Source organism: Notolabrus celidotus, chromosome 2, assembly GCF_009762535.1.
Source record: "Notolabrus celidotus isolate fNotCel1 chromosome 2, fNotCel1.pri, whole genome shotgun sequence".
Classification (NCBI taxonomy): Eukaryota; Metazoa; Chordata; class Actinopteri; order Labriformes; family Labridae; genus Notolabrus; species Notolabrus celidotus.
This window is the reverse complement of record NC_048273.1, coordinates 10,919,862-10,946,431: the sequence shown is the minus strand read 5'-3', so window position 1 is coordinate 10,946,431 and position 26,570 is coordinate 10,919,862. Positions and strand designations below refer to the sequence as shown.

The window sequence follows — 26,570 nt, the reverse complement described above, 5'->3', positions numbered from 1 at the left end:
AAATTGTATTCTATTTATATTTATATTTATCTATTTTATTTTTACTTATTTTATTTTACTAATGGGAACCTTTTTCTTGATTGTACTTAAGTCTGGGTTGCTGCAACAACTGAATTTCCCTCCAGGGGATCAATTAAGTAATATCTTATCTTAACAGCCATCTGCTGCGACTGTTGAATTATTTTATTATTAAACTTTTTTTTAAAAATTTCGGTTTATCATACTTTCTCCAAAAGATCAGTTAGATGCACATAATCTTTTATTTCATATTTGTATATGATCCACAACCTTCTCACAAAACTCATAAAGGCCAAAGTACGAGGACTGAAGATAAGGCGATCGAAGTCTCGAGCGTCGAAGCGCGTCAGCATCACCTGACAGTCTCAGCTCCACACAGGAAGTGGACTTACAAATTCAACATGGCTGCTGTCTGAAAATAAAGGAGGAGCTGCCCTAAGCAATGAAATAAACAGGAGGAACCTTCAAACTACGAGACAGTCGACCCAGTACGGTGTGTTATCTGGTTAGACCTGCTCCGACATGGCTGTGTGTGTCCAGTCAGTGCAGGAGTTCGTCCAGGACTCCTTCGTCCCCATGGTGGCCGTCTTAGGCAGCGAAGAAGCGGAGAGAGTGACTCGCAAGAACAACCTGAATTTCGCTGAGCTGCTGAGGCCTTTCTGCAGGCTAACGTCCGAAGGTAAGGGCTAGTATTCGGAGTCGCAGGTCGGTCCTATGTGAGAGTTGTTGTGTTACATGGTTCTAAGTTGTCTAGCTAACATCTATAACCTGACATGGATTATAGCTAGCTTTAGCATGGCGCTGATAACCGGACAGTACACAGGATTGTTCCAAAGCAGCTGTGAGGTGACAGGAGGTCAGATCTTTATCAGATCTGACATCCGAGGAGACAGTGTGACACCTGACCATCCAGCACCTCATCTCTGTTTCTCGGACACGTCTTGTTAGCTAGTGAAGAATTCAGCTGATGTTCAGTTATCAGGACGACAGAGAGCGAGCAGAAGTAAACAAGTTAATTGGCTAACGTTAATAGGTTTAGTTTCATTCAACACTTTAAGGCTTAAAGTGACAATATTATACCCAGGGTTCAAAGTACTGTCAGAAATATAGGTAGACTGTGCCTTCTCTGTGAAGCTGCAGAGCAGTGACAAACACAAACACAGAGAGTTCCCAGCATGCTTTGGACTAGAATCAAACAAAAGGTTTCATCTCTTCACAGTCCAAGTGTAAGTTGGAAATAAGATAGAAAAGTTGAAAGTATAACAGTAGTTTTAATTTATTTGTCATTCACTTAAACCATGTAAAGTTAAAGTCCTAAAGAATGTGGGAGTTGAAGGAAGAGTCCTGATCTAATAGAGTTCCCAGATTCTGAACAGTGGTGCTGGGTGGTGCTTGAGGTTTCTGGGGCCAAGAACAATAACTCAATTTTTGTTTTTGTTGAGCAGAAAAACATTTCTGGTCATTCAGGTCTTAATGGCTTCAAAGCATCATTAATGTATTCAATGCATTATTCCTTCTGAAATTAATACAGTAAAATAAACATGTTATTCTGCCAGCCTTAATTAATATGAGTGACAGATTACTGAAAATTGCATCCTGTACACCAGGGAGTAGGGATGAAAGGATACACTTAAGAGCTACCACTACTACTACTAACCATATCATCTCTATCAATGCACTCTCTTTTCTCATTCTCCTCTTTCCTTTTTTCAAACCCCAACTTCGTCGAGGCAAATGGCCGTCTAACATGAGTCTGGTTCTGCTCGAGGTTTCTGCCTGTTTAAAAGGAAGTTTTTCCTTGCTGCTGTAACTAGCTAAATACTGCGAGGTGCAATGCTCATGGTGGATTAAGATGAGATAAGATCGAGTCCTGTCAGTAAGATAGGACTGGATCTAATCCTGTTTTGATGTTGGGTCTTTTTTAATAATTTAACATAGAGTACGGTTTAGACCTGCCAAGTTTATAAAAGTGTCTTGAGATAACGTTTGTTGTGATTTGGCGCTATACAATTAAAGATCGATTGATTGATTGATTGATTGATTGATTGATTGATTGATTGATTGATTGATAGTTTGGACAGGCATAAGTTAACCATTGTGGTGCATCACCTCTTCTATTAAAATAATTCTGTAAACTTTTGGGGACCATGAACTGGAGACCAGTCTCTGAAGTTTTAAAAATGAATTGTTGTCCTATTCTTGCTTGATGTAGAATGTTAGCTGCTCAACAGTTCAGGGTCTCCATTGTTGTATTTTTCATTTCATGATGTGCCAAATGTTTTCAGGGAGTGACAAGTCGAAACTGCAGGCAGGCCGGTTTAGCACCCCGACTCTGTGACTACATAGCAATACTGTTGTTAAACATACAGAATATGGTTTGGTATTATCTCAACTAGGTGTTTTCTAAAGAAGCATTGTCTGGATGGCAGCATATGTTGGCCTAGAGACTTTTTTTTCAGCATTGATGGTGCCTCTCCAGATGAGTGAGCTACACATGCTGTGGTCATGTCTGCACCCCAATACCATCACTGATTCTGTCTTTTGAACATGGCTGATAACAAGCTGTCCCTATCCTCCTCGCGGGGGATGCAGCATCAGTTATTTCCAAAAAGAATGTCAAATGTTGCTTTGTCAGGCGACGTAACAGTTTTCCACTGTGCCTCAGTCCATCTTAAATGGGCTGGGGGTCAGAGAAGTCATTTATGTTTCATGGTACAGTTCAAACCTGCATTTGTGGATGCAGCAACAAACAGTGGTTTTTGGATGTGATTGTGAGCTCGTAGTGAATTTCACTCCAGAGTTATGTCTGTTTTTAATGCAGTGCTTCCTTGGCGCTGAAGATCACAGCTATCCAGTATTGTTTTTTCAGTCTTGTTCCTTTTGTATAGAGAATTCTCCAGATTCTTAAAATCTTTTTAAATAATTAGGAACTGTCAATGATGAAATCCCCAAATTCTTTGCAATTTTGTCTCTGAGGAACTTTAATTTGAAATTGTTGAACTATTTGCTGACACAGACTCTCATACTGCTGAGCAACTCAGCCCTTTTTTATATACCCAGCCATGTGACTAACCTGCTGCAAACTAACCAAGCAAGTTAGGAAATGTTTTATTAAAGCTGGGGTTGGTAGTCAGATTTAGATACACTTTTTGTCATACTGGTTAAAATGATCTTTATGTCCTGATGGCAATCAATACATAATGTGTTCTTAAAGAAGAGCAAAAAAAAGCTGTCATCTACAGCCGGAGTAAACCTGGGAAAACACCAACCAATCACCACCTTTAGGGTCCAATTTATTAAACCAATCAAATCCCGTCCTGCTGTTCTGCCCTCCTCCTGCGCTTACATTTCCCCAGCGTGCACTCCCCGTCCCTGTCCCCTGCCTCTGCTTCCCCTGCCTCTATTTACTGCCCCTCTTGCTCGTCCTCGGGCCTGTCCCCTCTGACCCGATGAGGTGCTTTGCTCAGGACTGTAGTCCGGATCAGAGTCTAAAAAGCTCTCACCACGGGGGCTCTGACAAGCAAAAGAATTAATGACATCTAGTAAGTCCTGCAGAAAATGTATATGTACTGTAGCGTCTGTCCGGACGCTGTAAGGATGACCAGCCGATTGGTGAACACGTTGATTTTTAATAACCGGTCACTGTTGGACGTGATCACGCCAACCAACAAAGCAACAATCAATGTTTGAATGAATGAAGAACTTCTCCTCTTGTCTCTCCTCTCTCCCACTCGCACTCTCTACACCTCTCCTGATGCCTTCACTGACTGTCAACACTGTAGGAATTGAGAACATCTACACTGAACACGTTTAACAAACAGTAGAGCTGTTACAGTATTACATGTATTATAACTTTTCTCCTGATATCGTGTCACCAGTACAACTGGATAATGCATGACAGTTGTGAGTACTAACAGCAGCCATGTTTGTTGGGGTTTTCACTTTCACTATGATAATGTTTTGGTGAGGACCGGTTTTGAATCAGTCACCATCATATGGTCATGAATTAGCGGCACTCGTGCATTTGAGCGGGGGCGTCATTTTGGAGGAGCTCCGAGGGGAAGAGGGGAGGGGTTAGACGGAGTCCTGAAGACATGCTACATTCAAATTCATGCAAGTTTCCCGAGACTGCCAACCCCAGCTTTAATGAATATCCAAATAAATAAACTTATTTGATTGTTTTTGACTGATTGTGGTTACATTTATGGATGCTTGTCATGATAGTTTGCCTGCAATGATGCATTATTTTGGATGACCAAAAACTGTGTTTTTTGTCTTCTCTTCTAGGCCATATCCGAGACCCCAACAACCAGATGCAGGCTGTGAAAAACCTGCGCATTTGTGTCAACAATGTGTCAACCAGTCTAAACACAGCATCTGCTCCCCTCAGCCCTGCCCAGCGCCGGATGCTCAATGAAGTGGTGTTATCCTGTCAGCCACAAGATGGTGCTTCGACCAATGTGATTACAGCAGGAGACTATGATCTTAACTTCAGTGGTAAGAAAGAGAGACCTTTTTGTGCATCTAGTTTCTCTAATTGATGGTCATAGATGGGTTTGTTGTCCTATAACCTGTAACCTGTTAAAATGACATTCTATTGACTAACTGATAGGTTATCATTTCTATAATTTGCTTAATTTCCTATTGCCGGGATTTTGTTTTTTCTTGTCATTTGAAGCTAGCCAGATGTTGGTGCTGGTGAATCAATGGTGAGGTCTAAGTAAAAAAAATGGCATTTTAGTAAAATTTAAAAAACAAGTTGTTAATCAGACCTCCTTTCCTCGTAAAGAAAAGCTTGATGAGATGTGTTAATCTTAGAACTCACTTATTCTCTTTGGGGGTGCACTGAATGTAAATTGTGGATAGGAAGAAGATACAGAAACCAAGATGTTAGACATCATGAGAAAGCAAGTTGAAATTTAAGCCACAAGCAGCAATGAACGGGCCCAAGCACAGTTATTCTTGTTGGCAGTGTTGTGCAAGTTCACACAAAAAAATTTGCTAGTTCAAAGTTCAGTTCATACAGTCTAAAATGAACTAGTTCACATTCATAGTTCATCTGCATCTACTTTCCTTTTCAATACAGCCTCATATACTTCAGTCTGCAGCCTTTAATCACTGATATTTACTAAACTACATGAATTACTGTATTCTACAATAGAATTATAGACGGATATTTAGGATAAAAGCCAAGAAAGTCTTCAGCTATGAAAACATAGAAACATATTTAACTGTACGATCTATCAGCTGAATATTTAGCAAAAGGATCCGACTTTAACGCCCTGATACACAGGGAAGATCCCCTAAATTAAAAAGACTAAGGGTAAATAAATACAGAAGAAACACTAAAGCAAACTTTTCCTCATTCTCAAAAAGCTACACCTCCTCTAAAACCATACCAGCCCGTTTGGATCTGTCCTGATTCGGTCATAAAACTGATCAACTTCACAGGTACCACTTACTACAGCTACTTGATGCATAAGCCAGGCTGAATGCCATTTGGGTGCCATTAACCTGACTTTGGTTACAATAAACACAGCATTCAGTAACTGTCAGTAACTCTCGATGCCTCTCGGACCCTTCTGGAATGTAACTGTTCTCTCTGCCTCCAGAGTGAAGGATGTTCACATTCCCGTTCATGAGCTGTAAACTGAGCGGTTCAGTTCACAACGTTCACCAAAATATGGACATGTTTATTTTTCCGCGTTGACGCACAAAACTGCTTGATGGGGCATGTCAAAACCGCGAGATGTGGTGAAGCTGTTGGTATTACGGCAGTTAAAACGGTCCGCCAGCATATGGTGCTCTCACCCTTAACGTCATTTTGATGTGTTTCTGTTAGGGCAGAGATGGTTAGCAAACATGTATGATTTAAAGAAGAGTGAATCATCAGCTTTTGCCACTATGTGACTTTCACAAAGTAATCAGTGTGGTCTATGTAAATCATAGACTGTATAAAATATGGACGTAGTATCCGTGACGTCACCCATCTGTTCCTGAGAGCTGTTTTGAAGCAAATCGACGGCAGCAGCCATATTGGTAATGCGGAACTCAACTAGGCAGAGTGTGACGTAGTGTGAGTCTCTTAGCCAATGGCTGTGTGTTCCTGACCGGGAGTCACGTCAGTCATGTCCTTATTTGGGCAAAACTCGTAATCTTAATATCTTCTTAACCGTCACATTAGAAAAAAATTCACCCCCTGTACAGTGTTTGCCATTAGAGAGATTAGCTCTCTAGGGCCAAGACGTTTTTTGAACCAGGCTGTAATCATGTTTATTAATGCTGCAAAGATCGTCTTTTTCCCATTCATGTCTATGTGGTTTCCGGTGTTTCTGCAGCCAGCCTCAAGCGGATTTTCGATGTATGCGCAAACTGTATGTGCAGTTTATAGCACTTCCGCATTGGCTTCATCATTTGAGACCGGAGTTTGCCGCTTGATGTAAATATATGAATACTGTAGTGGACACTTGTGCACAATCACCAGTGGTGTATAAAGTACTTGAAAGCCATACTTGAGTAAAAGTAAATATATCTTACTTGAAATCTACTCAAGGTAAAAGTGGAAGTCACCCATTAAAAAAAGCATTTGAGTAAAAGTCTTGAAGTAGCTCAAATTAAATGAACTTAAGTAAAAAGAAACAAAACGGGTAGAAATAGTTTTTTCTCTCACAAGCTTTATTACGTTTAATTCTCCCTCCCTCCCTCAACTCCCTTCTCCTCTTGCTCCCTCTCTCCTTTCCTCCTTCCTTCACCTCTTGCTCTCTCCCTCCCTCTCCTCTTGCCCTCTCCTTTTCTCCCCCTTCCGACAACAGCGTAAAGGTTTTTTAGATATGGCCTTGGGTGTCTGTCTTCTCCTGAAGCACAACTAGCAGGTGGTGGTATGGCGGTATCTCCACTATCGCCAGTGTACGAGGGCGCTTCCATCATGCTGTTGAGACTGATAAATATTCGCAGGCTGTGTGTGGTCTCGCTGAGATGAGCCTCAGCTTGATTTGAGTTATTCGCATTAGAACACACACAGTCCTGATAATCCATTCATCATGAGACAATTATTTTCACTTTTTATTTTGTAGCGTGTAACAAGGGTGACACTATAAATGTAGCGGAGTAAAAGTATCAGTTTTTTCTTTTTAATGTAGCAAAGTAAAAGTGAAAGTTCCAAAAAAATACAGAAACTCAAGTAAAGTATAGATACTCCCAAAACCTACTTAAGCACTCTAACAAAGTACTTCCTTTACACCACTGACAAAGTACTTCCTTTACACCACTGACAATCACTGGATATCCTCAGTGAAAGCGACAATGACAATAACCAAACCACCTACATTTATAAAAATCATTATTAAATTCTGTCAGATTATATTTTCTAGGATGAGGATTCCATTCGTTACATTGACCCTTGGCACAAAGTGAAGAGGTCAATGTTGTTGCTTTCAGCATAAGGTATATTTGTAGTAACATATAGTAGTAGGGCACCACAGCTGAGCACACTAAGGCCCAAACTATATTGGGTTGACCTGGTATAATAATGTTTACCTTTTGAATACATTACTTATTAAGTTACTTAAGGTGTATTTACATTCAAGCCTAAAAACAACCTCTACTACACACTGGCCGTTGTATCAGTTATCAGGGAATTTTCCCCTACTAAATTCTTCTTCAGTATTCATCAGGTTCTAGTATGGGCCATTCCTATTTGTGTTATTACACCAAAATCACAAGCTAAGTCACTAAGTTTGGGATCATTTGCTTGTTATTTGTTGGTTGTTGTTGTTGTTGAATATCTGATGTTTTATTGTCTTTTAGCAACCACACCCTGGTTTGAAACCTACAGAGAGAACTTCCTGCAGTCCATGCCTGCCTCTGACCATGAGTTCCTCAACCACTACCTCGCCTGTATCCTTCTGAAAATACAACATACAACTTTAAACAAGTATAGCCTAACAAAGTCAAGAGGAATGTAAAGGAGGAGAAAAGTGTATTAATGTCACACATCACAAATCATGACATGGCCATTATCATCCTTACTTGGTGGAGTAATGTAAATTTTGTTTGTTAAAATAATTAAGATTGCTGTAATAGAACTGGTTTTCTAGTCTCGTGCTCTCATAGGTCCTCAGGGCTTAGTGCATCTACTCTTCTCCAGTGGATCTCAATGTCTACAATTGTGTCCTTGACTAATTGTCCCTGCAGGCCTGCTGGTTGTGTCCTCCACAGAAACAGTCCCTGTGGAGCAATTCCTCAAGCTTTCCCAAGAGCAGCACAGGGTTCAGCATAGTGGTGAATATACTAACCCTAAGTGGTTTATTCCCAACACGCTCAAGTACTACGTCTTGCTGCATGACATGAGTGAAGGGGATGAACAAAGGTACTGAAAATGGCTGTATTATATGCATGTGTAAACTTTTGCTGATTTGCTTATGTTGTATTATATAGTGTTTAACTGTTAGCATCATTTTGAGTGCTGAGGACTTAAATGTTGATGCAAAATTTAAAGCTAAATATTACTTACATATTCCATGTTGTATCATTTCCATGTTAAAGACTTCTGGTTTAGACATATACTTTAATTTGTACAGCTGTGGAATCATGAATAATTTGACAATGCATGATTGGAAAAATGATGGACAGATGTTAAGAAAAAACAGAACAAATATATATATATATATAAAAAAAAGGTCTATACTTTTTATGTTTGATCAGTGTTTTCCCCTTCCTCCTCAGGGCAGAAACAGTGTATGAGGATATGAAACAGAGGTATGGTTCTCAGGGCTGTTACCTTTTGAAAGTAAACTCACGTGCCCTTTCAGCTGAAGTTGATGAACAGATTCCAGACCCCTGGAGTCAATATCTTCACAGGAGCAATATACAAAACCAGGTAAGCACTTCCTCCACATAACAATCCCTGAACATTACCAATCTGTTCCTGAGCACTGTTTTGAAGCCAATCGTCAGCGGGTGCCATATTGGAAACGCTGAACAAAACCAAACTTCGTTCGAGCTAGTGTGAGGTAAAGAGGCGGGCCTTTTGCCTTTTCGCTAACAGCTACAGGGGGCCCGCCTGTCAATCAAGTCAGCCATGTCCTTATTTGGGCAAAACTCGTAAATGTAATATCTTCCAGAATACTGAGTTAAACCCCCCCTACAGTGTGTGCCGAAAGAGAAATTAGCTACTCGGACCTAAACTGTTTTTGAACCAAGCTGTAAACATGTTTATTAATGCTGCAAAGATCATCTTTCTTTTGAATTGGTGTGTATGTGGTTTTCGGTGTTTCTGCAGCCAGCCTCAAGCGTACACTCCATGAACTGCAGTTGATAAAACTTCCATATGCGCTTCATATTTTAAGACTGGAGGTTGCCGCTTGTTTGAAAATGAAAATTGTCCCACTGATAGCATCTCCTCTATTAAAAGGAGAGCCCAACAGAATTGAACTGTAATTAATGTAAACATCAGTGCTTAGATCGTTAAATGAAAATGTGTTCAGAGGGAGTGTTTACAAACTCCCAGAGAGCACAATGCAACCTGGTTCAACCTGGGGATTAGCCTGATATGCCTTCAGTCAAAGCTGGGTATGTGCTAACATCATATTCCTTTTTTGCAGGATATTCTTGATGATGTGGCTCCGACTGTCAACAGTCCTGCTTATGAAAATAATATCAGCACAGCGGAAGCGGACTGCCAACCATCAACAGACAAAGGTCAGCCAATTCCACAATTCTAGCTATACATCTGACTCACCAGATGCCAATAAAATTGGTTACTGTGACAAACAGGAGCTCAAATAAAGACGGTAATGACTATGATTATGCCATGAAAGAGCTCAGCTTTTAACAATGTTCTCTACCAGATGGAATGTCCAACAGCCTGAAAAGCCATCCTCTGCAGCTTGACACAATTAACACCTCAGGGAGCCTGTACACTCTCGATGCTGTAAGCAATGACCTGAAGAAAGGTGCAAGAGCTCCAGATAGTGTGTCGGGGGGATCAGGAAGCCATGGAGTATGCCTGACCCTGAATGACCATGACCGCATCAGGCAGTTCATCCAAGAGTTCACCTTCAGAGGCCTGCTGCCGCACATCGAGAAGAACATTAGACAGCTCAACGACCAGGTAAAACTCCATGTTATGACGGTCAACATATTTCAACATGCTTTTGATTGTGATCACAAGATAAACATTTAATTTTGACCATTATGATTGGTTGAGAGCATTATATAGAGCATCCAAATAATAATAATAATAATAATAAGAAACCTGAAAAACTAAAACAGATTGAATATAAAAAATCTAACTCCAGTTTGATCAGAAAATTACATGTGATGCATTTTGGGTGTTAATTTAACTGGAACATAAGTACCACTGTATCTGATTGTTATTAGTAGAATTAGTGGGTCAGTGAAAATTCTTGCACTATGGCCCTCTCCTATCATTGCTTTGGTCCCATTTTTTTCAATGTTTAATTAAAGTGTTGCACTCAATCTCAATCAATCTTTATTTGTATAGCGCCAAATCACAACAAACGTTATCTCAAGACGCTTTTACAAACATAAGAGGTCTAGACCACTCTGTCAAATTATGAACAGAGACAATAAGTCCTGCCATGGAGAATATCCTCTCTGGTGGTGGAGATGGATGGGATGCTGTGGATTCTTTTAGCAGTTCCAGACAGTTTTGGGTATCCATCCTCGTTCTTTTGGCACTGTTCCAGCAGCCCAGTACTGTTTGTATGTGTCCCGGTGATCCCTGATCTCACAGCCCTCTTCATGAAGCTGCTCCTCATCTTCAAATTTTTCTTGCTCAAAAATTTGTATACCAACAATTTGAAGTAATTAATAGTAATGCCATTTACATGCTCAATATACTACACATTTATGTACAAACTGAAACACATATGCATGTATAGTGTACCATTAAGAGATTATTTTAAACATTTAGAACCCCCTATAAACATTTTAAAATTATATTGCTACAATAATGCCCATGCAGGTAACACAGGTGACCTAGCAACACTAGCTGTCTCAAAATTAGCTCTGATTGACTGTCGTTTCATAGTTGACATCCCTCAACATCTTTTAAACAGTCAGGTTTGTGATCTGCTCTTCTGCCCACAGCTGGTCTCCAGGAAAGGCCTGAGCCGGTCTCTGTTCACTGCCACCAAGAAGTGGTTTGGTGGAGGTAAAGTTCCAGAGAAGAGCATCAGTGAACCAAAGAGCACATATGGCCTTCTGTAAGCTCCCTTGCACCATAACCCCATCACACTTTCTATGAGGCTTCAAAGAGGCTTTCATTTTAATTCATACACAATGCTAGAACATAACACTATATAGTATATACCATTAGTTTGACCTTGTGATTCTCTGATATCAGATATCCACCAGAAGCCCCGGAGCTGCAGATCAGGAAGATGGCTGACTTGTGCTTTCTGGTTCAGCACTATGAGCTGGCCTACAGCTGTTACCACACTGCAAAGAAAGACTTCTTGTCAGACCAGGCCATGCTGTATGCTGCAGGAGCACTGGTGAGAAATACACACCTGCATTAATCTTGCTATAATTCTGCATGAGGACCATGTATTAATAACAGATACAAAATACAGATACACACAAAACATATCCATTACAGCTGCAAATTTAAGTCAGGGGTAAATTGAAATGATACCTTAGCAGGGAACTTTGTTTCAAATTTTTAGTATCAACCATAACTCTTAATTGCTTTAGGTTAAGGATCTGAATTGTACGTGTTTTGCTCAGATTGAATGCACCCGTATTTTACAAGCAAAGTTTTTAATGGATTCTGAAGACTTTGTTTATTTGACTGAACATTACCCTAAACTGTGGTCATTGTGTGAGAGTACGAGAAGTACGCAAGGAAGAGTCATGTATAAAGAAAGTGAATTGACTGTCATTTCAGTTTTGCAGTAATATCAAGAGTTTTGCAATAAAATATGCTCTTATTATTTTTGGTCATCTTTTAACTTGCTGGATTTCCCTGTTCCCCCTTCATTCCACTGACCTCTATAGGAAATGGCTGCAGTGTCAGCTTTTCTGCAGGCTGGAGCTCCAAGACCATACCCAGCACATTACATGGATACAGCTATACAGACGTACAGAGATGTGTGCAAGTATGACCTAAGTGCCAACTTTTTCAGCTTCTTATGTCAATGAAATGTTTTTAAGACATTCATACTATTTTGTTAAAATTAATTCCATCGCCTGAGTTGTGAACTAGGAATTCAAGTATTTTCTGCGATCGATCTTTGGAAATGTTAACAACGTTTTCAATGTCAAAAACAATGCCAAATGCGTTTTTTTTCCACCTGAATCCAATTTTCCTTCACGACACATTGTATATAACTAACAGTATTAAATATCTACGGATCGTATTGAGGTGTTCAAAACGTTACACACGCTGAATATCAACGTGTGGAGCAGGCTCATAATCTCTGCGAACACACAGTCATAAAAGTGAAGGCTCAGACTTTAACAAGGGAATTGAACAGAAACATATTTTAGATTCACAGTGTCTAGTTTTCTGTCTACTCGTTCTTATTGAGAAAAATAAGCATGTGAACGTGGTCAGGTGTCAGCCGGGAGCACAACCGGGTCATAATCAGTCCGGCAGTGGAGAAAAAGAGCGCTCGTGGAGACCTGTCACTCATGCGCATCACCTTCAGTCAGCTGAGTCACATCGAAACATGCTTTAAACTTAAAACATCTCCCTGATAGCTGAACGAAATATGAGACCACATGATGTTTGTTCCACGTGATATAAAATCGAAACAAATAAATGTGTTCGAGTAAGTTCTTAACAATCAACTAATTGATACTCAATTAACTGTTAACATCCCTACTAGGAATACTTCAAAGGGAGTTGTCGTGCCATTTCTTTAGCTCATAAAAGATTTTAAATATTAAGATAATGATTCACTTCCACAAGACTATCATTGAAGGCCTTCAGGTAGAGCTGTAGCTCTTTCAAGTACATCTACAGTGATTCTTAATTTAATCAATTCTTAACACCATTTAATCTCCCTTTTGCAGCCCTGATTTTTAGATATCCACTACTGTCCTTATTCCTACAGTTCTATGTCTTCTGGTGCTGACCCAGTCATATTAGTTACTAGTGGGCTTCACTTTTTATCCTGCCTCACCATCGTCCAGTCTATCTTGGTCGGCGCATTGTCTCAAAATTTACCAAAATGTGCGAGAAACTTAGAAACCTTTCCAATTATGATGCTGGTTTTTGAGCAGACACAGCATTGTAACGTGGCATAAAAATTTCTATCGATAGACTGAAAAACACATTAGCTGTAAACTTAGTATTTAACAACAATGTCATATTGAGTGACAGAGAAAAAACAAAATGAAAAACTCCCCTCTTAACCTCTCATAGTCTTCCCAAAGCTGTCTTTGTTTCTGTGGTAATTCTCATTGTTTGTGGCTTTGATTCTCTTCCCAATGCTCTCTGTAGGAACATGGTGCTGGCCGAGCGATGTGCTTTACTTAGTGCAGAGATTCTGAAGAGTCAGGCAAAATACTCGGAAGCGGCAACTCTTCTCATTAAGATGACAAGTGAGGTGAGGGAACTCACCATTTTTAGCTCTCTTGTGCACTTGGAAAATCCTAGTTGCAATGCATTCTTAATTCACTTTATTACAAATAGTGAGTTGTGTGGGCTCACTTTGGTAGTAGTTCTCATATACACAAGTAAAACTCTTATAAATTGAGTTTACTTGTGTGCACTGATTTAATGATAAATCAATTTGACTTATTTATTGTTTGTACTGAACATTATTATTGATTAAGTTGTGCATTTGCCATTTAATGTTCTTATGAATATTTTCATACCTTACTATATTGATCATAATAGACTCTACGTTGCATAGAACAAAGTAGAGGTACACTTAGAGTTAACTATCCAAGAGATACATGAATTCATTTTTGTGACAAAGAAAGATAAGTTCAGCCTTTGTATGAGAGTAATACCCCGAAGCATGGTAGGATTGATCAATAGAACAAAGGTTATAAGTTGTAGTCAACTGATATCGTTTTGACTTTTCTATCTGACTCTTTTTGTCTCAGGACTCTGACCTGCGTAGTGCACTGCTGTTGGAACAGGCAGCGCACTGCTTCATTAACATGCGTAACCCAATGGTACGCAAGTTTGCTTTCCACATGATCCTGGCTGGTCATCGTTTCAGCAAAGCAGGACAGGTGAGCCTTCCACTATCACTAATGTAAGGTTTGTCCTTAAAAAGATAAGCCCTGAAGAATTCAGGCTTAACCCCTGTGCAGAGATTGATGTGCCTATCTGTGAGAATACAGCATTTATCCCCATAAACTAAATAACTACTAAAAACGTTTACTTTCTAATACTGGTCTAACACACAAAATATATCATTTGACCATTGACAATGTAACCAATATGGAAAAGCCATATGTCCAGAAAATTAACTGAAACATGTCAGGCTGTCCACACCTGACCGGTACATTTATCTAAAAACGCTGTGAAAGGGTCTGACTTTCATCACCTCTTCTTTTACCTTACCATCATTCTTTCCACTCTTCCCTGTATGTAGAGGAGGCATGCACTGCGCTGTTACTGCCAAGCCATGCAGGTGTACAAGGAGAGAGGCTGGTCTTTGGCAGAGGACCATATCAACTTCACCATTGGGCGTCAATCCTTCACACTTGGTCAACCAGAGAACGCCGTGACAGCTTTTAGAGAGATCCTGACCAATGACAGCAGGCAGACTGCCACACAGCAGGGCGCCTTTCTCAGAGAGTATCTCTTTGTGTACAAGGTAACTACAGTTTATTGTCATGTTTATGTACTTAACTATAGGATGGAGCTATGGCTCATAGGTAGAGTGGGTTGTCTCCTTATAGTTCATGTCGTACTGGCCTTGTATGAGACACTAAATTCTAAGTTGCTCCCCAGGGAAAAGCTATCTGTGTTCTAGTGTGTCTATCATTTTAACTGTGAGTAGCTTGGCATTTGCATGGTAGACTCTGCCAGAAGTATATTATGTGTGTATAAAAGGGTGAATGGTGGGCATTTAGAATGACAAATGCCCATTCATTTTACTGCTGGACAACAACTGAGGTGAAGAAAGATGTCAAAATGTATCAAATGTAATGGAAGGCTCTTTAGCTTTATATACATTGCTGATGTAACAATGAATCTACAAAAGTAATTCAAAGTTTATAAATACAGAATATTTATTATTATATTTCTTTGTATACATATTGGGTTTAGCTGAAACAGAAATAACAAATGTGCATATCTTTTTCAGAGTGTGATCGGGGGAAATGAAGTCAGTCTCCCTCAACTACCTCTTCCCTGCATCCACAGCTCAGCCACAAGAGTTTATTTTGGACACGATCGCCGCCTTGCAGAGGGTAAAACACAAATGAGTTATTTACTTTTTTGTTATCCAATTTTTACTTTATTGATATTTGTATACAGGTTAATGAAAATGGTATTTTCAAGCAATATAATGATCAATCAATCAGACTTTGATTATAAAGCGCTTTTCATACAATGGCGTTGTAACACAAAGTGCTGTACATAAAAACAACTTAAAATGGAATAAATTAAGAAAAAGATCCCAACCCCAAACCCACCCCACAATCCTAAGGTCAAGAACACAATATATGCAACAATAATAATAATAATAATAATAACAATAAAAATTAAATAAATAAATAAATAAATAAGTTGCTGGACGAACTGAGGAAACGCTCTCATGATATCTTAATGAGGAAACACTGGAGGTAAAATATGATGTTAAAACTCAACACAGGAAGTTAAACTCACCAAAATAAAATACATTTCTAAGATAGTAAAACACTAAAATATTAAACCATTAAAGAAAATAAGATGCTATACTTAAAATAAATAAATAAATAAATAAGCACAGAAATAAATAAAGTGAAATAAAAGTGACTAAAATTTGAAATAGATAATAAATGAATAAATAAAACTGTTACAAGATTAAAACTCAGTTAAAAGCGAGACTAAAAAGGTAGGTCTTGACTTTGCTTTTTAAAATGTTGATGCTCTGTGCAGCCCTCAGATCTTCAGGTAGGGTGTTCCACAGCCATGATAATAAAAAGCTGCCTCACTGTGGGTCTTAGTTCTTACTTTTGGTACAATTAAAAGTCCACTACCTTAACACCTGAGGGCTCTCACTGGCTCATATGATAAAAGCAAATATGATAAAAAAAGAAGGGCCAAGACCATTAAGAGATTTAAAAACCAGTAAAATAATCTTAAAATCTATTCCAAAAGATACTGGAAGCCAATCAACACAGCAGCAACAGCATGCCTGTGAGAAAAGATAACCTTATACAAATAATGAAGGGGAAAACATCATAATAATGATACCCATAATCAATAATAATAAAGAAGACAAACCTAACCCCCCTCCCCAATCAAAGCCATCATACATAAACATAAGCAATGTAGAAGGCTTTTGAGTTTTGCAGAAATCAGTTGCCAGATCTCTATTGTTGCCACTTTCGCCCCTTGAACTCTGGCTGATGATAGTTCAAGGTATACAATGTCTAAGTATGTTAAGACCAATACTCGAAAGGAAAGTGAGTGTGGAGGCTTTCAATGCGTGAGACCAGCTAGTACCACCCTTTTCTTATTAAGTGTCAAGCCTATATTAGTAAGATCATTTAATATACTGTAGGTGTAACAGGCAACCATCCCCCAAAAACTGACCACTGGAGAGCATTCCCAAAACATGTGAGCAAAAGTTGCGGAGCACAAAGTGCAAGTGGGGTCAGAAATCACTTTTATTGAACACAGCTTCCATGGTGTTCAATAAACTCTATGAACAAAGTGAGAATGTATTTGCTGATGGTTTGGGTTCCTGGATGTCAAGAGAATCTTTGCCCAAACTTTATCCCAATTAGAAGCTGAGTCAAAATTAGTACACATTAGTAATTAATGAACACTGATGCTTTGGTAACATGCTTAGGGTTAAACAAAGGTTAAGCTGAGTAGTTTTAGCAGAGACTTAAAATGAATATTAATTGGTTAGTCTATCCATCGAACTTAAACCACTTTTCCCTGTCTGGGTTAAGTTAATCTCTGATTAGAAGTCATTGCATTGTGCTGGGAAGAACTGACAGAACTGATGTAATAATGAGAATTCAAAGGCTTTTTTTTAATGTAAGGGTTTTCCATCACACCCCCAATATGTTTAGAACTAATACGCTACTAAAAGTTCCCAAAATAGGCATTCATTTAAACTGGTAAACCCTGCTCACTGTGATAATAGCTAAGCAAAACATGCCATATTTGAGATTTCTGACTGACAAAACAAAGTTGATGAACTTCTTACTATTAACTTCTTGAGTTGTAGTTCAAGCAGAGGTTTGCTATTCTTGTATCAAAAACATATCAAGAAATAAGTCAATCTAATTGTTTGATTTTTGCAGGGGAAAAGCAGGCGGCTACTCATGTATCTCTAGATCAGGAGTATGATCAGGATTTGGCAGCCATGTGGTGCAGCCTGGAGGAGCAGCTTGTGGCTGCCTCCAACAGAGGGATTGTCCCAGCTAACTTTCAGCCCACTCAATGCTGTCTCAACAGCCAAACGGACAACCTGCGCTGCCCACTGGCTGTAGTGGAGGGTAAGATGGCCTTCAGCAGACAAAATGGCATTGTGAATGAAAATGTTAACTATCTTTAGTTTAACTAAGTGACTATGTTTAAGGTAGTTTTCTGTTTTGACAAAGGATAACAAAGAATAATAGTACAACTAACCTCACAATCCCATGGGGCTAAATTGTGCCTGCTCAGTGTACAGCCCTTCTTGAGCACATTTTCTCTTTCTCTTTCACTATAGAGCCAATCATAGTAGAGTTAAAATTCAACAACCCTCTAAAGGTTTCTCTGGCTCTGTCCAACCTATCACTTCTCTGGAGATTCACTGCTGAGGGTGTGTCTGAAGAGATGGCCATCACCAATGAGGAGACCTTGGATCTGGGGGTAAGCAGTCTAGAGCAAGTTTCCTGACAATTACATAGAAAACAAACAAAAATAAAAAGACTCAACGGTTTCTTGTATATCTGTCTGCTTTTGCAGGTAAAACAGAAGGATGACATCGTCACAACAGAGGTCATCCAGGAGTTTCAAATGGGTCCAGAGGAGACCAAAATTGTAAGTTGCTTTCAAGAGTCTCTTAAGGGGATTGGCAGTTGGGAATGTGTGAGTACCAGGGGCAGATCTAGACTTTTCTTAATGGGTGGCCCATCTGGGGCACTGAGCAGGAGTGGCACAAAGCATGTGTTCACAAACACATGATTGAATAATGAACAGTATTTATTTATCCTATCTTTCTCCTCTAATGATATTAACTTTAACTACTAACATTTTATAGTAGCATGTATGTGAAACATTTTATATTCCTGTGTATATTTTATAAACTTTAACAAGTAAAGCAACTGAGTGGCAACCTTCTAGTCTTCTTAGCTTGAATTTATAAAGGCCTCAAAAAGGAGATGTAAGTCTTCTGGCAGCCTCTTGCATCACAGACCAATTTTAACACAGGTCCTACCTACGCCTGGAAGTGCAATGACAATTTACAAAGGATGAAACACTTTTCCAAAATGTAAATTTGTTTCAAACTTTGTTAAACATTTTTACTTGTTATAAAACATAATGATATTAGCAAAACACTTTTACCAAGGCCAAAACAAATTTACATTTAAGAAAACAAGTGTTGAGACAATTTTACAAGCGATTTTACAAACAGCAGATTCTGGCAGAAAAGGAATGTACCAAATGAAAGTGATCTAGAAGTGAGCTAACAGTAACATTATCAACAGTCCAAATAGGCTAACAATCAAGAATCTAACTTGTCTCTCTGGGTGCTTTCTTGACTGATAAAGTTTGAGCTTGTGTGCGTCTGCATCACGTCCTAACGCAATCAATGCTTTAGTTCTAGTCAAAGCCTGAGTCACCAGTGCTCAAGTCTAAGTCAAATTGAGAGTCTTGTAAATCAGGGCTCAAGTCTGACTCGAGGTTTAGTCCCAGACTTTTTTTATAAAGCTATTATCTGGTTATTACTTTGGTAGTTTCTGGTAGTGTTGGTGGTTCATATGATCTATAAATTATAAACCAAATACCTAACCATTACTTTCCAGGGATCTGGTAATAGTGCAGTGTTAACAGCCATTGTAATGTTGGATTTTAGGCTCGGCTGAGGCTGCTGCCACACAGAACAGGCCAGCTGAACATTGTAGGTGTGGTGTACGACCTGGCCACAGCCTTATCTGGAGAAAAGGCTCCAAGCACTGAAGGTAATTACTATGGATATTCAGCTAATTTTTAAAAATGAATTCTTTTTTTTCCTTTATGTATGATTGAACTCAGATTTACTTTTAATGAAGCTTTACTTATTTGTACTGTATTTGCATTTTTGTCCTTTCTCTCTCTTCTCTTCCTTTCTTTGTTTTAATTTATATTTATTTTTTCTCCTTTGTCAGTTTTGTATTATTTGTAGAAAACTCGAATTAAAGAGAAAAAGATTCTTCATCCAGAATGTTTTGTATTTTGTTGTCACAGTTACATACATTGCAAATTTCTTTGTGTTCACAGGTCAGCAAACATTGGATTTGATAGTGGTTCGGGGCAGACAGGACCTGAAAATTCGTGGCCTTCGACTCAACCAGACCAAAGAGGACAAGATGGTGGTTAGACATGGTCCTGATCATCGACTGGATCCCATCATAACGCCGCCCATGCCCCTAATGGAGGTAACACTAACTTGCTGACAATAAAAGCAATTCATTCATCAACTATTTTAAAGAACACATTTGTTAATAAAACCCACTTACAAAGGTTTTAAGAACAACAACAACAAAATGTAAGAACACTCAAGAGCACTCTCTAAAGTTTCTAACATACTCTGATTTTGTATGTGTGTGTGTGTGTTTGTGTGTTTGTGTGTTTGTGTGTGTGCACCCCAGATCTTTTTCTTGCAGTTTCCCACTGCTCTGCTGTGTGGTGAGATCAGAAAGGCCTACGTTGAGTTCTGTAACGTCAGCAGTGTTGCTTTGCGTGGCCTGCGAGTGGTATCCACACACCCAGATTTCTTTACCTTTGGCAGCCATGCCACGACGCCCGTTACACCTCTCAGCCCTAACTCAACTGAAAACTGCTCAGCCTATAAAACCACGGTCACTTCCCCCCAGTCGTGCTCTGGGGCATCAGAGATGTTGGTTTCTGCAGGGGAATACAGCAAGCTGTCTGGTGTTATGGAGATACCGATAGATGGCAACACGTTGCAGCCGGGAGAGTCCACCCAACTCCCTCTCTGGCTCAGAGGACCAGACCAGGAGGGAGTTCATGAAATCAATTTCCTGTTCTACTATGAGAGCACAGAGAAAGGAATCAAAATCAGGTAAAAATGAGAGTTATTGTGAAATGGGCTGAAGGCATGTATGATAAGATTCCATTTTACAAATTAATGATTCAGATCAGCTCCTGACATGTCTATCAACAAATAGATTTTAACATTGTAGAATTACGCTTTTAAGAACTTGACAAAAAGCACTGTTCCTTTTCTTGTTATTGTTCTTTTTGTGTAGGTTCCTGTTTGCGTTGGGGAAAAAAAATTAACATTAAATATTCAAATTCTGAAACATATTTCTCCACTAACCTTTTTGTTGGATTAGGTTGCTGATTCCTTTTGAGTGAAAGAAAGCAAAGATATTTAAAATCGTTTGTTCAGATAATCGTGTATCATTTGATCTTTATTTCATTCAAATTTAAAGCTGGACTTTTGCCCCTGAGTGAAAGCTGAAGAAACTGAATGGTGTTAGCTTGTTTCTGGGATTTAGTTCTCTGATAATCTTTTGAATCCATCATTTTTGATGGTGCTAACAGGAAGTAGGTCTTTTGTGTAAGATGAGATTTTTGTGCAGTTTTTGTTTGTAGATTCTTATTTTTCTCAGGTTGAGATAATTTGCATGATTTGATTTAAATTTAAAACAACAGTATATCAAATGTTGTACCATGCATCAGGTTAGTAGATTATTGTTTGAGAAATGCAATCCCTTTCAAGTTTACCAAGAGTTAAGGGCAGAGTGATTTTGTTTCCCACAGTGCAGTGAATGCATCACAGTTATTCAGTGTTCAGTTGTACTACAGTCACGGTGGATATAAAACGTGTTGGAGATGCACAGCAGAAGTTGTCTCTGTGCTCTTCCTTTACCCACATCCTGAAAGTATATTTAATTAAGTGTATTAAGTTAATAGTTAAAGCCAGAGTTAACTCATAGAGAAGAAAATATCTGATTGTTTCAAAGATATCATTTACCGTTGTTCCTTTGTTTTTTGTGACAATTGTCACAATTCTTCACCTAGCAGCAGTGCAAATCAGTATTCATTTGTTTTAACAACTGGTCTCCATTATTTATCGCTCTTTTCTCTTTTCTCTTTCTTCATGTGAAGTCATCGTGTGTTGCGTCACACAGTGTTTATCTGTGCCAGTCGATCTCTGAGTGTGCAGGCCTCTGCTTGCCGCAGCAGCGTTCCTCCAAATCAAAGTCTTGATGACAAAAGTAGCAGTGGAACACTGGTCTTTGTTGATGTGGAGAACATCAATACGGTGAGATAAACAGCATGCTAAAAGTCTCAACTTCTTTTGCTGAAAAGGAATGTGTTACCACTCAAACTTGTTCTTCCTCCTCCTCCTTTGACTTCAGAATGAGGCAGGTGTGCGAGAGTTCCACATTGTCCAGGTTTCAAGCAGTAGTCAACACTGGCGCCTCCACAAGTGTATCAACCCTGCAAAGGATAAAGGTTTGTTTTAATACCCAGTTCACTATCCATTTTTTGGAACTTTGATTGTCTTTCTGGCTTTAAGATTAATTGATCCAATTCAGGCCTCTAATCATCAAATGAGCTGGCTAGAGACTTAAACACAAGTTTCAACCAATGCTCATGTTTCACAGCACTCTTAACTAGCGATGTTAATTTCAAGTATTTTCTGTGATCGATCTTTGGAAATGTTGACGATCAATTATGATTAATCATTAAAAAAAACATAAATGTTTTCCGTGTCTAAAACAATGCCAAATGCGTTTTTCCCCTTACCTTGAAGCTAATTTCACATGGCATGAATCTTAATTCTAAGGTTTACACATCTTTCCTTTTTTTTTTAAACACATCTCATTGTCAACAATGTACAGAATTACAGTTTACTATCATTAAGTTAAACTGGTTTGATGTATTTTCATTGACATCTTATCTCTGCTTGTCCTCTTCCTCTCTAGATTGTAAACTCACAAGCAGAGAAAGAGCCAAGCTTTGTTTCAGAGCCACACGATGCAAGCCCGTCCAAGGTAATCAACCATTCCTTGGTCAGAGTTTCATGGTTTTGAAGAAGTAGATCTGATCATGTTTTGTCTGTTTTTTCTAGCTGCTTCAGATGCTGTGGACAAGTACACCTTTGCAGACCTGAATCTGGGAAATGAACGGGTAAACTGAAGCAACATTTTGTTCTAAGTTTAAGTGGTCAGATATGTGTTACATTTTTATAACACTTAATTGAAAACTATTCAAACTTATCATATGATCCTTTTTACCTTGGCCACTAGAAAATGTCCTAATTTCACTGTGTTTCTGTTGATATCTCTTTTATATAATACACCAGATATTGGTTCGTGGTAGTGTGGTAATGTGTATAATTGTTTTTTAGAACTATATCTATAAAAAAATATCTCCCTGCTGCAGCTGAAAAAAATACTGATGAGATTGATGGAAGTCAAACAAAAAGGACGCCGTGTTCAGTGACTCCCTTCTTCTCTTCACCTCTTGCTATGTGTCTGTGTAGATCATCAGCTCCGCCACACCCTGTGGAGATTTCTTTTTCCGTGGTTGTCCGACCTCAGATTCCCCGCGAGTGAATGTGGCATCATCCAGGACATTATCCAGCAAGAGCTCTGTTCCCCCTGAGGTCACAGCCTCTGACATTAACAACATTGTAAAGAAGTGTAATGAGCTGGACCTCAACATAATTGTCATTTGGAAGGTACATATAACAAAGATAGATGTGACAACTCCATGGCTAAATTTACAGTCAGTTCTTGTGCCTCAAGTTTGGGATCTGTGTCTGTGCAGGCCTACGTGGTGGAGGACAATAAACAGCTGATACTAGAAGGCCAGCTTCATGTGGCCCTGCAGACCATCGGCAAAGAGGCCTGTTCTCTGACTCCCAAAGAGGTACTGTACTCACACACATGGTAGACAATGTCGAGATATTGTGGTATTCATATCTCAAATCCAATAATGCGACTGGGTTCTATATAACATGCTTGTGCTTGAAGGAAAAAGGTAAAAGTCATGTACAAATTTGATTAATAAAGTGAAATGTGCTTATAAAATGCAAATTTACAGAGCAAAGCAAAGGATTTTCAGAGGCCCGGGATCAGTCTTTGCTCAACAGCACAAGATCTATGGCCGTTTAAAAGAGGCAATGATGACAATGTTGTGAAATATGTATTTGAGTATCTGTGTGTTTTGATTAAGTGATTTTGTTGCAGGAAGCTCAGGAGATGGTGCTTCTCAAGTTTAAATCAGAGCTACCTCCTCCAGTCATCCTTCCATCTGCAGAGCTATCCCAGCTCATCAAAACCAACCTGCACTACCCTGAGACCTACACACATCCATTCATCCAGGACAGGTGGGACATTTACACTAGGGCTGCACAATCAAAGCCATCTATCTGGACACTTTGGCTACATTCAATTTCTACATCCTCAAATAAAGGAGCAATTCATTATTAGCGATCAGAATCTGTCGTCCTACGTCTGTTTTAACAAAAAGAGAATTCAGAAGAATTTGATCCAGAAATTGTAAGCCGATAGCCAACTTAGCCAAGGCTGTGTAGCCAAGTATAAGGTGGCTACCAGCATACATAGCATGAGAAAGTGACAAGTCCAGATGAACAAAAAGGAGTAATTATGGAGTCATATTATCAGCGTTAGCCGCCATCAATAAATCAATCCGTCTTTATTTCTATAGCGCCAAATCACAACAAACGTTATCTCAAGACGCTTTTACAAACACAACAAGTCTAGACCGTACTCTCTGTTAAATTGTTAATAAAGACCAAACACCAAGACAGGGTAAGACTCAGTCTTATCTCATCTTAATCCACCATGAGTAGAGCTCTTAGCTGTGTTTAGCGAGTTACAGCAACAAGGAAAAACTTCCCTGTAATGGGTAGAAACCTCGAGCAGAACCAGACTCATGTTAGACAGACATCTGCCTCGATCGAGTTAGGGTCGGAGCCGCTAGAGATGTCGCCAAGTAGTTTGGAAGTTAAATGTCTTTGACTACTCTTGGTTGCCATGGTTAACTGTGTTGCTGCCCTAAACAACTTAAAATGTTCTTTCCTGAACATCTCCAAATTTGGAAGTATATTGCAGGTTGTAGTGAAAGGTCATATGCTGGTCAGTAAGTTGGATTGTTAAAGATGACTGAAAGAAAGCACAACATAAGTAGCAAATCATCTCATATGCACTGTAGTCACTCCAGGCAGTTGCATCAAATATGGATATTGACTTCTGTCTCTATCCATGAAATTCCATTCTCTAAACTTGTGGAGATTCTTTTCTGTATTTCACATTTTCTTAAACCCATGTTCGATATTGATATGAGTTTCCTCTGAATGAATGACGTTTCTGTCTCTGTTTTGCAGTCTCTGTGTGGTGCCTGTTACGTTGACTTTGTCGAACTGTTCCTCTTCTCAAGTGGATGTCAACATTGAATTACGGCACAAAAGCAGCAGGTAAGTTTTGTCTGTGTGGAGTTTTTGTGTTTGTGTGTGTGTGCGTGTGTGTGGAACGTCCACAGCAGCGACTCAATTGCGCCCACTCACTTCATGTACTTCCATATTTCGACAGTTGTAATGTTTTTCCTCACTTCTTTCTGGATGCTTGACATAATGATTCACATTTGCAACATGCAACACACCTAGGAATGAATTAAATCTTAATTTTGAGTATACATTGTTATACACGTGTGTATGTGTGTGCATGTGTAAACGTGGCATCATGTAGTCTGTGGCACAAATACTGCCCCATGATATGTCTCTGTGTTCATACTTACAAAAAGTCTTGGTTTTACTTGAAAATATTAAATATACGATGTTCCTCTCATTTAGCCTAGAATCTCTAGATGTCCACAGCTCGTTCACCTGGGTGGGTCAGACCCAGTACAAACTGCAGCTGAAGTCTCAAGAGGTGCTGTGCCTTACTCTGCGGGCCTGCTTTCTCCAGGCAGGAGTCTACAACCTAAACACTCCGAGAGTCTTTGCCAAGCTGGCCCAGCTGGGCACTATGTGTGAGACAAGTCAACAGACAGCTAGTCCTGCTCTCATAATCATCAATAATGCCTGAGCAGAGGAGCCTAGCCTACGAAGAGGAGGGCCTGGATTCTGTGGACAGAGAAACCACTTAACAGAGTCTATTAGTTCTCTACACAGGACCATACTTGTTTTCTTGAATATACTGGACAGCAGGAAAACCGATGTTTTATACCAATTAGTAAAATAGAAAACGATTTATTTAAAGCAACTACAGTTTTTAGAGTTTGATGAGTAAATGTTATAGAGTAAGCTGACGGACAGTTTATGGACCTTGGAACACATACATGTCTTCAGCCAGATGTAAATTTTTTCATCTGCATGTTGGTTTTCTTCTTAAAAGGCCCACTCTTCAACACAGATGTTAACCTTTCCACAGACTAGCCCTGTGTGCTTCTAACCCCACTGTTTAACCCACCATCACCAGATTCTAACTAGAGATGTGTACATCTTAACGTTGTACCCCCTAACACCCAATCATCTTATCATAGAGTCTACATTATTGGGGCATCTATTCTCCCAAAGTTCTTGGTAAAAGCCTTCTGACGACTGGATCACATTCACCTGTTCTCTCCGTGGCTTCATGTCTCAACAACCTACTTCCCATGTTGTCTCATGTGCATGCAGTTTACTTCCTCCTGTCCAGCTAATCAGATCAGCATACCCTCTCATTTTTTGTTTGATCTCACCATGTTATGATAGAAATCTTGTATGCATTGATTTAACAGGTTTTTTTTCTGAAAATTATGCATTATATTTATATAAAAATTTGAATGTAAATATAAAATAAAAATGTAACAAATGATTATGATATTGAGACTGATTTCTGGGCGTGGGATGTTTAACATGTAAAAGGCATGGAACTCTTAGAACACACTATATGTTGTATTTTTGGAATTATTGTCACACTCTTCTTTTTCTTTTTTTTATGTGGGTGGGGTACCTAAAGTATCATCACTGGATATATTTCATGAATGGGGTCGGTTCATTTGTGGTCCTGTAGAGATGATTGGACAAATGAAACCAAGTGGATCTGTTCACTCCAGAGCTTGCGTGTAACAAAGCAGAAACAACTTTATTCACTAAGAGTATCACTTCAGGAGGTACCCACTTGCACTCAGTAAAGCCATTTCTCACACATGTACTGTACTTAGGGTT

The 26,570-nt window shown here is 39.2% G+C and overlaps 1 protein-coding gene across 1 annotated transcript; it reads left to right on the top strand.

The window, feature by feature from the left end:
• Positions 1–354: 354 nt before the first annotated feature.
• trappc8 (trafficking protein particle complex 8) lies at positions 355–26,218 on the top strand. The gene is made up of 29 exons (XM_034708891.1): positions 355–697; positions 4,306–4,515; positions 7,825–7,914; positions 8,212–8,386; positions 8,743–8,896; positions 9,621–9,717; positions 9,867–10,129; positions 11,131–11,246; positions 11,387–11,537; positions 12,040–12,140; positions 13,490–13,595; positions 14,101–14,232; positions 14,598–14,822; positions 15,315–15,420; positions 17,473–17,667; positions 17,883–18,025; positions 18,122–18,196; positions 19,233–19,338; positions 19,637–19,794; positions 20,008–20,441; positions 21,494–21,650; positions 21,748–21,844; positions 22,318–22,386; positions 22,464–22,522; positions 22,878–23,075; positions 23,165–23,266; positions 23,587–23,726; positions 24,747–24,836; positions 25,212–26,218. The coding sequence occupies exons 1-29, from the start codon at positions 541–543 to the stop codon at positions 25,444–25,446; spliced, it is 4,341 nt and encodes a 1,446-aa protein (XP_034564782.1). The 5' UTR covers positions 355–540; the 3' UTR covers positions 25,447–26,218.
• The last annotated feature ends 352 nt before the right edge of the window (positions 26,219–26,570 follow it).